At 32.1% G+C, this 12,143-nt stretch overlaps 2 protein-coding genes across 2 annotated transcripts; one reads left to right on the top strand and one right to left on the bottom strand.

Annotated features, from left to right (window-relative positions):
* Positions 1 to 125: 125 nt before the first annotated feature.
* Positions 126 to 3,264, bottom strand: LOC134838107 (BOS complex subunit ncln). Its single transcript, XM_063853564.1, has 5 exons — positions 2,966 to 3,264; positions 2,718 to 2,905; positions 1,859 to 2,659; positions 1,644 to 1,793; positions 126 to 1,010 (listed from the first exon to the last, which is right to left on the bottom strand). The coding sequence occupies exons 1-5, from the start codon at positions 3,135 to 3,137 to the stop codon at positions 633 to 635; spliced, it is 1,689 nt and encodes a 562-aa protein (XP_063709634.1). The 5' UTR covers positions 3,138 to 3,264; the 3' UTR covers positions 126 to 632.
* Positions 3,265 to 5,552: 2,288 nt separating this feature from the next.
* LOC134827910 (sorting nexin-13) lies at positions 5,553 to 11,455 on the top strand. Its single transcript, XM_063840787.1, has 11 exons — positions 5,553 to 5,935; positions 6,033 to 6,145; positions 6,380 to 7,404; positions 7,466 to 7,676; positions 7,733 to 7,888; positions 7,946 to 9,135; positions 9,803 to 9,952; positions 10,013 to 10,124; positions 10,186 to 10,285; positions 10,339 to 10,451; positions 10,508 to 11,455. Exons 1-11 carry the CDS (start codon positions 5,823 to 5,825, stop codon positions 10,678 to 10,680), a joined length of 3,456 nt encoding a protein of 1,151 aa, XP_063696857.1. The 5' UTR covers positions 5,553 to 5,822; the 3' UTR covers positions 10,681 to 11,455.
* The last annotated feature ends 688 nt before the right edge of the window (positions 11,456 to 12,143 follow it).

The raw sequence follows: 12,143 nt of genomic DNA, 5'->3' as shown, positions 1-12,143 counted from the left end.
ATTTAAGGTATTTTTATAATAAAAAATAAAAAAATGAAGAAATTTAATAAAAATTTCTTGAAAATTTACAAAAAATTAAATTTTTACACGTGAGGTAAGTCATAATAAAAACAACATTTTTGGGCTTTATTAAATATTTTAATTTATTTTTATCATTCCTAATTATGTTTAACTTTCCTTTTTATTTATTTTTATTTTAATTTACGTTAAAAATCCATTAAATTATTATTTTTAGCAGAGTATAAGACGAGACGGAAAGATTTTTTCTAACAACTAACCCTGAAATCCTACATGACTGCTTATTTTTTTTAATTTCGACCCTTTTTACCAATTTTTTCTCCTAATTACAATTAATTTCTTAATTAATTTGATATCTAGATAGAAAATTTTATTTTTTACGTGTCGTCATCGTCTTATTTCAAGTCTTTGGAAGGAAATCTCCCCTAATGAACTGTTTTAACCACTAATCACTAGATATTTTTTATATTTTTATTCAAAATTAAAACAAATCTCTTAAAATCTTAAATAAATTTTAACAGAAAAAAAATCCTGCGGTGAAACAAACAAACAAAAAAATGCATTGGTGGCAAAAACTGAGTAATTTTTGATCGGATTGATGACTTGCTACTTTTTTAATGGGCTTTGGCTTTGCCGTTGCTATTGCTATTGATTGAATTGTTTGCACCGTTGGCTGATGTGCCTGAGCAAATGTTCATTTTGCACACCAAGTCGTAGAATTTGGGGAAGTAGAGAATGCCGAAGTAGACGCCGCACAAATAAATGGCAATCACAAATGTTAGGAACAAGTCAAAAATGGCAGGTTTTACGTTGTAGACATTTAATTGGGCGTCGTGGCCTGTGTAGAGCATGAAATCAGGTTCACGTGGATCGGGTTTCTCGTATGTGAGTTTGACGTTCTTGAGGTATTTTTCAAATGCGTTTTTCAGGTCGTTGTTGAGTTGCGTGGATTTGATGTTGAGCCACGGTTTGATGAGGTTGCGAGTTACGGCCTGAAATTAAAAAAAAAAAAATGTTAAAAAATGTTAAAATTTGATTTTATTTATTGAAGAAATTTTATTAGAATGAATTTTGAGATTTTTTTTTATTTAAGTTTGGCTAAAAATTGATCAGAAATGACAAAAAAACTTCATAAATTTTTATTCAAAATGTTTTTTTGAAATAAAAATTATGAGAAATCTAATTTAAAATTATTTTATGAAGATAAACGAAGAAATTTAATGTAATTGATGGATTTTTGACTTGTAAAATTTGGTCGAAAATTTTATTTAAAATCTGGTTTAAAATTTTTAAAATAAGAATTTTTGAACAAAAATATAATTTTTTAAAGATATTTTTGTTTTACAAAATATTATTTTAGCATGTAAAATGAGAAAATTTTATAAAATGAATGACCAAAAATTAAATTTTATCTGAAGTTGAACCTTTTTTGCGAAATTCTAAAAAAAATATTTAAAATTTATCAAAAAGTATGAAAAATCTGAGTGAAAACTTTAAAAAAATTATGAGATTTGATCTTTTTGAGACTAAATTATTCAAATTTGGTCAAGAATTACAATTTTTTTTTCATTTTTTATCTTCGAAAAATAATTTTTGACTCAAAATTAACGTTTTTCATGACTTACCATCGTTCCAGTGAAAATTTCACCATCATTAATGTCATAAACGTAACGCGCTAAGGCTTCTGCGATAATCTTCGTGTTCATTTCTATGGCTTCCATACTTGTTGAGTCCTCATCTTCAAATATTGTCGTGCGAAGGGGTTCTTTATGGTTCTAAAAATATCAAAATTGCATTAGAAACCTTTCAAAAGTAGGTCAAACTTGTCCATTTAACTCACCTTCATGTTGGAAATCGTCAATCCCGGCATCCGTTTCATGCTGAATCTCTCGTGTTCCCATGCCAGCGTCACATCTGCCAAATTAATCTTTTTGTGGATGCCCTCGAGCGACATATTTCCGTACTTTTCCGCACTTGTCTTCAAAATCTTGAAGAAATTGTTCATTTGGGTGCCTTCCTTGGGCGGTTTCGACACATGCATGAACATCTTTTCCGTCGATCGGCCCAACGAATCCAAACAAACGACAAATTCGGGCTTTTGGGACAACGCGTTCTCGTCGATATTCACATCCAACCACTTTTTGGTGCCTTGGTAGTTGAGAACGGGTCCCGATTCCGTAACCAAGAAGAGAAGACGGTATTTTGGCGATGTGTTGATGCCATTGTTCAATTTGCTGAACAAATCTACGAGCGACAACAAAATTGCGACATCATTATTACTTAATTGCTGGTTAATGAGACCGAAATTCTCGAGATGGGCGACAACCATGATCATCGGTAACTTTGAATCGGCTTCGGTATTTTTGCTGACAGGCTTTACCATCTCTCCTTGTAAAATGGGGATCTTTGAGGCTTTGTTGACGGCATGCGTAGCTCCCTGAACCATGATTTGGTACCCATTTGCGGAAATTGTGTTGAAAATTTCCGTCAACGCTGATTCTCGTTTTTTGTTTGTGTCACGTGAATCGGAGGCTCGCGATATTTCGCCAATTACTTCTTCGAGTTGAGGTTTGTATGGCGCAAAATAAACGGGAATTGAAATGTCTAGTTGCAACATTACTTGTTCCAATACTCGAATTTGCTAAAAAAAAATAATTTTTTTATTTTTCTTGCACGAAAAAATTATTTAGGTCACTTACTTGCTTCTCCTCGTACGAAAGCAAGGAGAAATCCTTTGGCATCAGGATCACGAGACCTCCAGCTTTGCTTCGGATCTCCTTGTAATGATCGATTGTCAGGTCCTCCAACTTTGTGACAACGCAGTGACGTGAAGTGCTCCATGTGTAGAGTGATTTTGCTTCCAAATTCAATGCTGAGGCCCGGCAACCTACAAAAAAGCGTGTTTTAGAAGGAAATTTGTTCAGATAAAAGACGAAGATGGGCTTACCATAGAAATTTCCGTACAAATCAAATTGGCTCATCCGCGATACCGTGAGGGGAAAAGTGCTTTGTGGATTTGCAGTCACCACGGAGGGACTCAGAATCAATAATGTCGGAAAAAGTACAAGGAGATAGTATGGGAAAAGGGATGAAAATCCCTCGGCTCCTTCCTCGAACATAATTGCACGCGTTCTAAACTGTCTTTCCGAAAAACTGTCTCGTCAAATGTCGCTCGTTTTCTAATCAAAATCGATATAATTTAATTAATGCAACACACACATTCCCCTATTGAAAAAAATCACTCGAGTTCACACGTAAAATCGATTGAATTAGCATTGCGATTTCGTAATGGGTATATTTTTGTTAATGTACTACATTGTGAAAGGCTAAATTTTTGAAAGTTCAAAATTTTAATTTTATATTTAAAAATTTTATTAAAATTTGTCGAAAAAGTTTTGAATTTTTTCCTCAATAATTATTTTAAAATCTTGCAAATTTCAGTTTCAATTTTTTGGCAGTATTTGAGTTATTGATTTAAAAATGATAAAATTTTTCCCTCTGACAAATTTTTGTAAGACAAAATGGCTTTGACACAGTTTTTGACACAATTTGGTTTTGCTCTTGAAGTTTTCAAACAAAACTGTGTTTTTTTTTCAGTTTCAATTTTTTGGCAGTTTTGAGTTATAAAATGATTAAAAATGATAAATTAGAGCCCTCTGACAAATTTTTATCCATTTGGAGCAAGATTTGACAAAAAAATAGTTTTTGATTTGGTTTTGGCTTTGACACAGTTTTTGATTTAGTTTTGCTCTTGATTTGGTTTTCAAAACAAAACTGTGTCAAAGAAAAATTTTTTTTTTCAGTTTCAATTTTTTGGCAGTTTTGAGTTATTAAATGATTAAAAATGATAAATTAGAGCCCTCTGACAAATTTTTATCCATTTGGAGCAAGATTTGACAAAAATGGCTTTGACACAGTTTTTGACATAGTTTTTGACACAGTTTTGCTCTTGATTTAGTTTTCAAAACAAAACTATGTCAAAGGAAAAATTTTTTTCATTTTCAATTTTTTGGCAGTTTTGAGTTATTAAATGATTAAAAATGATAAATTAGAGCCCTCTGACAAATTTTTATCCATTTGGAGCAAGATTTGACAAAATGGGCTTTGACACAGTTTTTGATTTGGTTTTGCTCTTGATTTAGTTTTCAAAACAAAACTGTGTCAAATAAATTTTTTTTTTCAGTTTCAATTTTTTGGCAGTTTTGAGTTATTAAATGATTAAAAATGATAAATTAGAGCCCTCTGACAAATTTGTATCCATTTGGAGCAAGATTTGACAAAATGGGCTTTGACACAGTTTTTGATTTGGTTTTGCTCTTGATTTAGTTTTCAAAACAAAACTGTGTCAAATAAAAAAATTTTTTTTTTCAGTTTCAATTTTTTAGCAGTTTTGAGTTTTAAAATGATTAAAAATGATAACTTAAAGCCCTCTGACAAATTTTTATCCATTTGGAGCAAGATTTGACAAAAATTGCTTTGACACTTTGACACAGTTTTTGATTTAGTTTTGCTCTTGATTTAGTTTTCAAATTAAAACTGTGTCAAAGAAAAAAAATTTTTTCAGTTTCAATTTTTTGGCAGTTTTGAGTTATAAAATGATTAAAAATGATTTAGAGCCCTCAAAATTTCAAAATGATAAATTAGGCTTTGAGCTTTGACACAGTTTTTGATTTGACAAAAATGGCTTTGACACAGTTTTTGAGTTTTGCTCTTGATTTAGTTTTCAAAACAAAACTGTGTCAAAAAAAATTTTTTTTTTCAGTTTCAATTTTTTGGCAGTTTTAGTTATTAAATGATTTGATAAATTAGAGCCCTCTGACAAATTTTTATCCATTTGGAGCAAGATTTGACAAAATGGGCTTTGACACAGTTTTTGACACAGTTTTTTTGCTCTTGATTTAGTTTTCAAAACAAAACTGTGTCAAATAAAAATTTTTTTTTCAGTTTCAATTTTTTGGCAGTTTTGAGTTATAAAATGATTAAAAATGATAAATTAGAGCCCTCTGACAAATTTTTATCCATTTGGAGCAAGATTTGACAAAAATGGCTTTGACACAGTTTTTGATTTGGTTTTGCTCTTGATTTAGTTTTCAAAACAAAACTGTGTCAAAGAAAAATTTTTTTTTTCAGTTTCAATTTTTTGGCAGTTTTGAGTTATTAAATGATTAAAAATGATAAATTAGAGCCCTCTGACAAATTTTTATCCATTTGGAGAAAGATTTGGCAAAAATGGCTTTGACACAGTTTTTGATCGTTATTTTTTGTAAAACTTTTTTGGAACTTGTTGAGTTCGAGTTTTCGAGAAATTTTCGAGTTTTGACCAAGAAAAATTTAGTAAACAGAACATAGAGCTATTAAAAATTGCCTTTGAGCTAATTCAAACAGTTCGTTCGTTTGACTTCCGGTACAGTGCCCTCATACTTCCTGTAACTCACGCCCTCAATTCGGAAATGCGACTAAAATTGCAAAATCGTTTTATCACTTTCATTCGTCTCAATTAAATCCAAAATAAACACGAAACTCTCCGACTGAAATACATCTGACGGAGCACTGGAGGGCTTAAAATACCCCATTTGCGGTGTACTAACACACAACTAACTACTCAACGAATGCAGCTAACGTCTAACAAGCAACACGCATCAAACAACGCAACGCAAATTAGTTAAAATGTCGAATAATTAGTGGCTCCGACGACGACGACGACGATCGACGACGAAAAAAAAGTCATCATCTGTTAATCATCTACGCCGGATTCCTTCTTCACCTTTTCTCTTTCATTCGTCATCGCAGAGCTGAGAGCCGACATGGAAACGAAATACACGACATGGCTCATTCTCATGCTGGGATTCTGCATTCATACGCTGGGAATTTTCTGGTTTATTTTTCTGTTGCTCTCCGTTTTTACGTTCATTTTGGGGTAAGTTGATTGATACGGGCTTATCTCGAATGCCATTCAATTGTGTCCGCATTCCAATATTTTTAATCGTTAATTCGATTTTGAAATTTCGTTGCAGCATTTTGACAATTTTGTACTTAAACCATGACGATATGGACACTTATTTGAACAAAAATCCATCCGATAACCCACTGGAAAGTCTGGAAACGAAGTCATTAGGCTTAAATATCCGTAAGTTGTTCGAAAAATGACGTTTTTGATGCACTTCAACAGCTTCCTTTGTTTTGCTTTTGTTACTTTTTATGCACATTAGTCGTCGTCAGTCACGCTATATCGCATACGCGACTTACGATTGTCCTTCGACGGCACATTTTTTGCCCGTAAATGGCATTTTTGATGATTTTCAATTGAATTTCAAGTGTTTTCAATGCCAAGTTCAAGTACAAATATTTTTTTTCATTGCAGTTCGCGATAACAAACCGATCCAAGTGATATCTCCCAACATCAAAATTCACAGTACAGAATTGAAACGCCACAAGGATGGCTCCGACGGCAAGAAAAAAGGAATTTTCGGATCTGGCTTCGATTTGTTGTTCAAAAAGGAGAAGTCAGGCAGCAAAAATAGCGAAGACGAGTCCGGAGACGAAGCCAAATCGGCGAAATGGAAGCCCTTTGAGAAGCTGAAAAAAGACAAAAAAGCCAAAGAAGAAAAGGGAATCTTGCTGGGCGAAGATGCAACGGTAATGGCGCAAAAATACGCGAGCGGCAACTCGCCAAAGAAGAAAAAAGTCATCAGTGGCAACAAACATCTCGACAGCTTGCTTCATACCATCATCGACTACATCATACGGGATTTCATTGATTCCTGGTTCAGTTCCTTGTCAAGCAGCAAAGAATTTACCGAAGTTTCGACGCGTGTTTCGATCGAAGAAACTGCGATAAATATCTGTGAACGCATCAAAAATGCCCCGTTACTCCCGCTTTTGACAACAAAGCTCATTGACGACGTCGCGGCGCACTGCAAATTGTACAGAAATGCCACACAGGCTGTCACCAACAAAAAAGCCGAACAGAAAAAGATGAAATTACGCGAAAAATTGTCGCCGCAACGGAACAGCTTGAAAGGAAGTCATCGCAGAAACAAAAGTGACACCGACCTCAATTGGCATCTGGGTCATATGTCGGGAAAAAATGTTGCAAACTCAAAATTTTACACGGAAGAGGAGTTTATTGATCCGGAAACGCGTCTGCTGCACGCTTTTTTCGAAAATTGCAGCGACTTCAAGGACGAATGTTTGGATGAACGGGCTTTGGAGACATATTTGACGCGCGTTACCGAAACAATCCTTTATTACACGCTGCCCGAACAGGATTTTGACTGTTTGATCCTTCGCACGTTCCTTAGCACACTTCTGGCGAACGTAGTTTTCAAGCCACTCATTTACATGTTAGCGGATCCCGATTTTATTAACTTGCAAATTGCACGACAGGTAAGAAAAAAATTTTTTTTCTTGAAAAATTGCATAAAAATCAATAAAATTTCAATTTTAGTTCACGAAAGATGTACCCTCGGGCGAATATCTGATAAAAATGATACGACAATGTACAGATATCACGGAGCTACGGGCGGTGCGGCATCTGATAACGAAGGAAATGGATATGAAATATCGCGATAATAACTGCTCCGCCGAGTTAGCAAGTCTTAAATATGCCCAGCAGCTCATCGATTTGCGGATGAGTAACTTGCAGAATCATAGAAATGGTAAAAAATGATAATTTTTGACCTTTAAATCGTTAAAATTTGTTTTTTTCTTGTAGAAAATTACCAAAAGTACCCTGATAAGCTGGTTACTCACCTTCCGACATTAAGTCTCGACGAGATTCTGAAGAAAGAGCTGGCAATTTCGTATTATTTAGATTATTTAAGTATTTTAAATTTGCAAAAGTATGTGATTTTTTATCTGACTGCACAAGGTGAGACCATTTCGTGTCAATATTTGAAGAAATTATTAACAAAAATTATTTTTTTAGATTGGAAAGAGACGACGACACAGTCACTAAGTGACATCAACAAGCATAAAGTGAATCGTGACGATGCCATCAAGACAATTCGTGATAAAGCGTACAAACTTTACAAGGACTACTTGATCCCGTTGTCGGATAATTTTCTGCAAGTTGATCCGGGACTCATTGAAGTGCTGAAAATTAAGCTAAAAGACACGACAGTGATGCCGGATGCCACGTGGTTCGAGTCGATTTGTAAATTTATCTATGAAAAATTGAAGAACGAGGATGTTTTTCTGAACAATTTCTACCAAAGTGCCGCTTACAAAAAATTATTGCTCGAGTTAGAGGTGAATAACGAGACGGAAACAGATTCGGAGTTACTTACGACAGTCAGTATGGAGAGCGGAAGTGATTCCAATTCGGGAGATTTGTTACTCGACGAGGACGATGAGCTCGATTTGCACACCGTCAAGTCCGAAATGGATTTGAAGAACAAGGAAAAGTCGAAAACGCTTGGGACAACGTACGATTTGACGAGTTCTGCGAACAAACCGAATGTGCCGAATCGCCTGTTGGAAGTCAGTAACCTCAAACATGCCCGTTCCGCAAGCGATTGCACGGAAATCCTGAAAAACGTGAATCGCCTGAATATTCCGGAGCTCCGAAAGAGCGGAAATACAAATGCGACACGAACGCCGTGTCTCAGCAAGAGTGACGACGAAACAGATACGGGCAATAATCTGTTGAGACCTTCGAGTAGTGGCAGTAGTGCGAGCGGCGGTAGTTATCAGCAACGAAAACAATCAGATTCGGAGCTGCGAGTGGCGGCAAAGCAAAAACTCACCGCAAAAATCATCAATACGGCAATCAATGTGGATGGGCAGTATGCCGTGTACGCCATTCAAGTGACTGTGATCGAGGATAATCAATACAAAAGTTGGCACATTTATCGGCGGTACTCCAAGTTCCTCGAGCTGAAGAAGTATCTCACGAAACGCTTTACCCAGCTGGGCAAGTTACCGTTTCCCGCGAAAAAAGCATTCCAAAATACCCAACGTGTCGTACTAGAGCATAGGATGAATGTGTTAAATCAGTTTTTAAGTGTTATTTGTATTAGAGCAGAGAATAATGAAGCTATGTACGCTGTGATCCGAGACTTCCTCGAGCCAGATACGAATGACAAGAAAATGCAAGGAGGAGCTGTGGTGCGAACGGTAAGTTTTTTTTTCACGAATTTCTCATTTTTTATTGAAATTTTAGTGCAAGAGTTCCTTCATTACCAAAAATTGTTCAAAATAGCGAAGAAGATAATTTTTTTTAGTGAAAAAAGTATCTTACTTTCAACAACAGAACATAAAAAAATTAAATTAAAAAAAAAATCATAAATATTTTTTTATTCCTAAATTTCCTCTTTTTAAATTAATTTTTTATGGATTTTTTTTTCAAAAAATCTTAATTTTTGCTCAAATTTCAAATTATATATTTTGAGTTCATTTAATTTTATTTAAAATTATTTAAATTTTATGTAAATTTTAATAAATTTTTAATTCAAATTTTATTTATTTTTTAAATTTAATTTTAATTAAATTTTTATTTTTTTTTTCAAAATAATAAAATTTTAGGCAAAAATAATAATTTTATTACTGAAAAAATTTTCAAAAATAAAATTTATTTTTTCTAAAATTATTAAATTTATATTTTATTTTTTTTAGAATTAAATTTTGTTTTTTTTTTGTTTGGTAATTTTTCTGAAATTTAATTGTTTATTTTTTGAGAAATATTTTTCCATTAATTTTTTTTTAATTTTCTATAATAAATTAACATAAAAATCGAAATTATTTTCATTATTTTTTCATTATTCTTCATTATTTTTCTCTTTAGCTCGAAAGCATCGTCAACCCATTCAAGACTGGCATTAAAACAATTAAAAATATACCTGATACGCTACTCGGAGGAATTTCTAGAATTATGTTAGGTAATAAACCTGTGAAGCATACGTCGTTTCTGGATTACTCATCATATCAATTGGAGGTAATTTACTCAAATCTCATTGAATCATCAAAAAATCTCAATTCTTTTTTAAAATTTTAGCAATCAAGTGACTATCCAGCATTAAAATCCGCATTAAATCTTTTGGACGAGGTTTTCGACTTGCAGGCACGATCTCAATGGCTTCGACGAGGCCTTATAAATCGTGTTTTAGGTATTTTCTTTAAACATTTTCTTAAGAAAAATTATTTTAATGATTAAATTTGATTTTTCAGGTGCTCCATGGGTGAGTTACACTGCAAACAAGAAACTAATCAACGGCGCAAAAAGCTTAATGGATACAGAAAAAGTTGAAATGTTGCTGGTTGCGATATTGTAAGTAACTCTTAAATCAAAAATTTTTAAAAATTAACAAAAATCATTTTTAGGGAGTCCATTTGGCCCGATGGCAAATTCCAAACACAACAAATCACGAGAGAGGAAAATACGAAACTTCGTACACGCATGGCAGCTCGTGTTTCCTTATTTGCCTTCTTATCAGGTGTGTTGCTTTTTAACGTCTTGTAGTCACGATTTTCAATTTTTTTTTCATTTTAGACGATCTCAAACACGTTGTTGGTTCCGAAACAACACGCTACGGCCTGTTAAACTTCTTTCAAATGCTACAAAATGAAAAACTCAATATTCGGTTGACGCTCGTCCTGCTAAATGATATTCTAAAAACAATCTTTCAGTTAGATAGTATGACAAAACATGCCGAAAACACGTAGTTACGACAGAAAAACCAATAGAAGAGCATATTTTTTTAAGGTTTTAACGAATTTCTTTAAGTATTTTTTTTTGTAAAAAATTTGTAGTTTGTGTTAGAAGAAGAAAAAAAAATCAAAAAATAGGTTTAAGTGGAAAATGAATTTTTTTGTGTTAAAATATTTTTTTTTTGTGATCAAAATAATTTTCCGTCATGTTAAATAATGTATAAAGATAAATTGTACAATTAAAAAAAAGTTATTAATTTGGAAACGCAATGAGACTTTATGGTAGCTTTTAGTTTAAAAATGTAAGAAAAATAAGAATTAAAGCAGTTCACTCCCCAGGCGGGAAAAGCCGTTAAAATCCGAGTAAAAATTGTACTTTTTAAAGAAAAAAAATGAAAAAAATTAAATTTAGCGGGCAATATGTGTAGCAAAAAATTAAAGTAGTGAAAAAATTACACAAAAAGCACCAACTAAAAATATTTCACAGCCTTAGATGTTTTTTTAGTAGAAAAAAAATTAAAAAAAAAATTAATTAAGCAATTTAAATTAAAATGGGCTTCAAAAATGTCGCGATTTAATTTTTTTTTTAAATAATTTTGCTTTAAATGCCCATTAATTGTAAAAAGTTGTGCACAAGCACATGCAAAAAAATAAAAAAAAAATATATATGAACAACCATAGACACAACACACTATTATATTATGATTGAAATGAAAAGTGCTTTAATCGATTATAAATGCTTTTATACAAATTGAATGGGAATTGTAAGGGATTAGCGCAAAAACTTATATACATACATATTAAAAGATAAAAAAAAGTAACTTACATATAACATACAGAAAAGTAACAAAATAATATCAAACATCTTTAAAAAAGATTTATATGATGAATGTGTTTATATATGTACTGAATGTGAATGGTCTTGTTATAAATAAATAATTAAAAAAAAGTATTGAAAAAAAAAATAAAAAAAAAATGATAATTAGATAAACTCTAACTGTGTATAAATATTGTGTAAGTACCTATTCACTACAAATATAAGATTTAAATTTTTATCAAAGATTATTTTAATTAGTTGAATTGTTTTTTCGCCATAACACGATGGCTGACAACCATTTAATCAAGCGTAAAATAAATAAATTATAATTAAACATCATACAGGTATTTGGTTGTTATTGTTTATTTATTTTTATAAACACTGCAACATTTCCTCAATCCTTCAATCACTTTCTTATTATATTTTTTAGAATCTCCTATTGTATACAAAAGATTTTTCTTACTTAGTAAGTTAAATCTGTATAACTTAAAACCAAAAATTAAAAAAAAAAATAAATAAATGTATATTATTATAAAATAAGTTGTACAAAAAAGGTGAAAATATTAATTATAACAAAGTTTTTAAAAATGCTTTTAATATTATTATTAAATATTATTAATTATAATGAACAAAAAGGGAATAAAAATATATGAAAAAAATA

The sequence above is a fragment of the Culicoides brevitarsis genome, chromosome 1, assembly GCF_036172545.1.
Source record: "Culicoides brevitarsis isolate CSIRO-B50_1 chromosome 1, AGI_CSIRO_Cbre_v1, whole genome shotgun sequence".
In the NCBI taxonomy this organism is placed as follows: Eukaryota; Metazoa; Arthropoda; class Insecta; order Diptera; family Ceratopogonidae; genus Culicoides; species Culicoides brevitarsis.
This window is presented reverse-complemented; position numbering and strand designations above follow the sequence as displayed.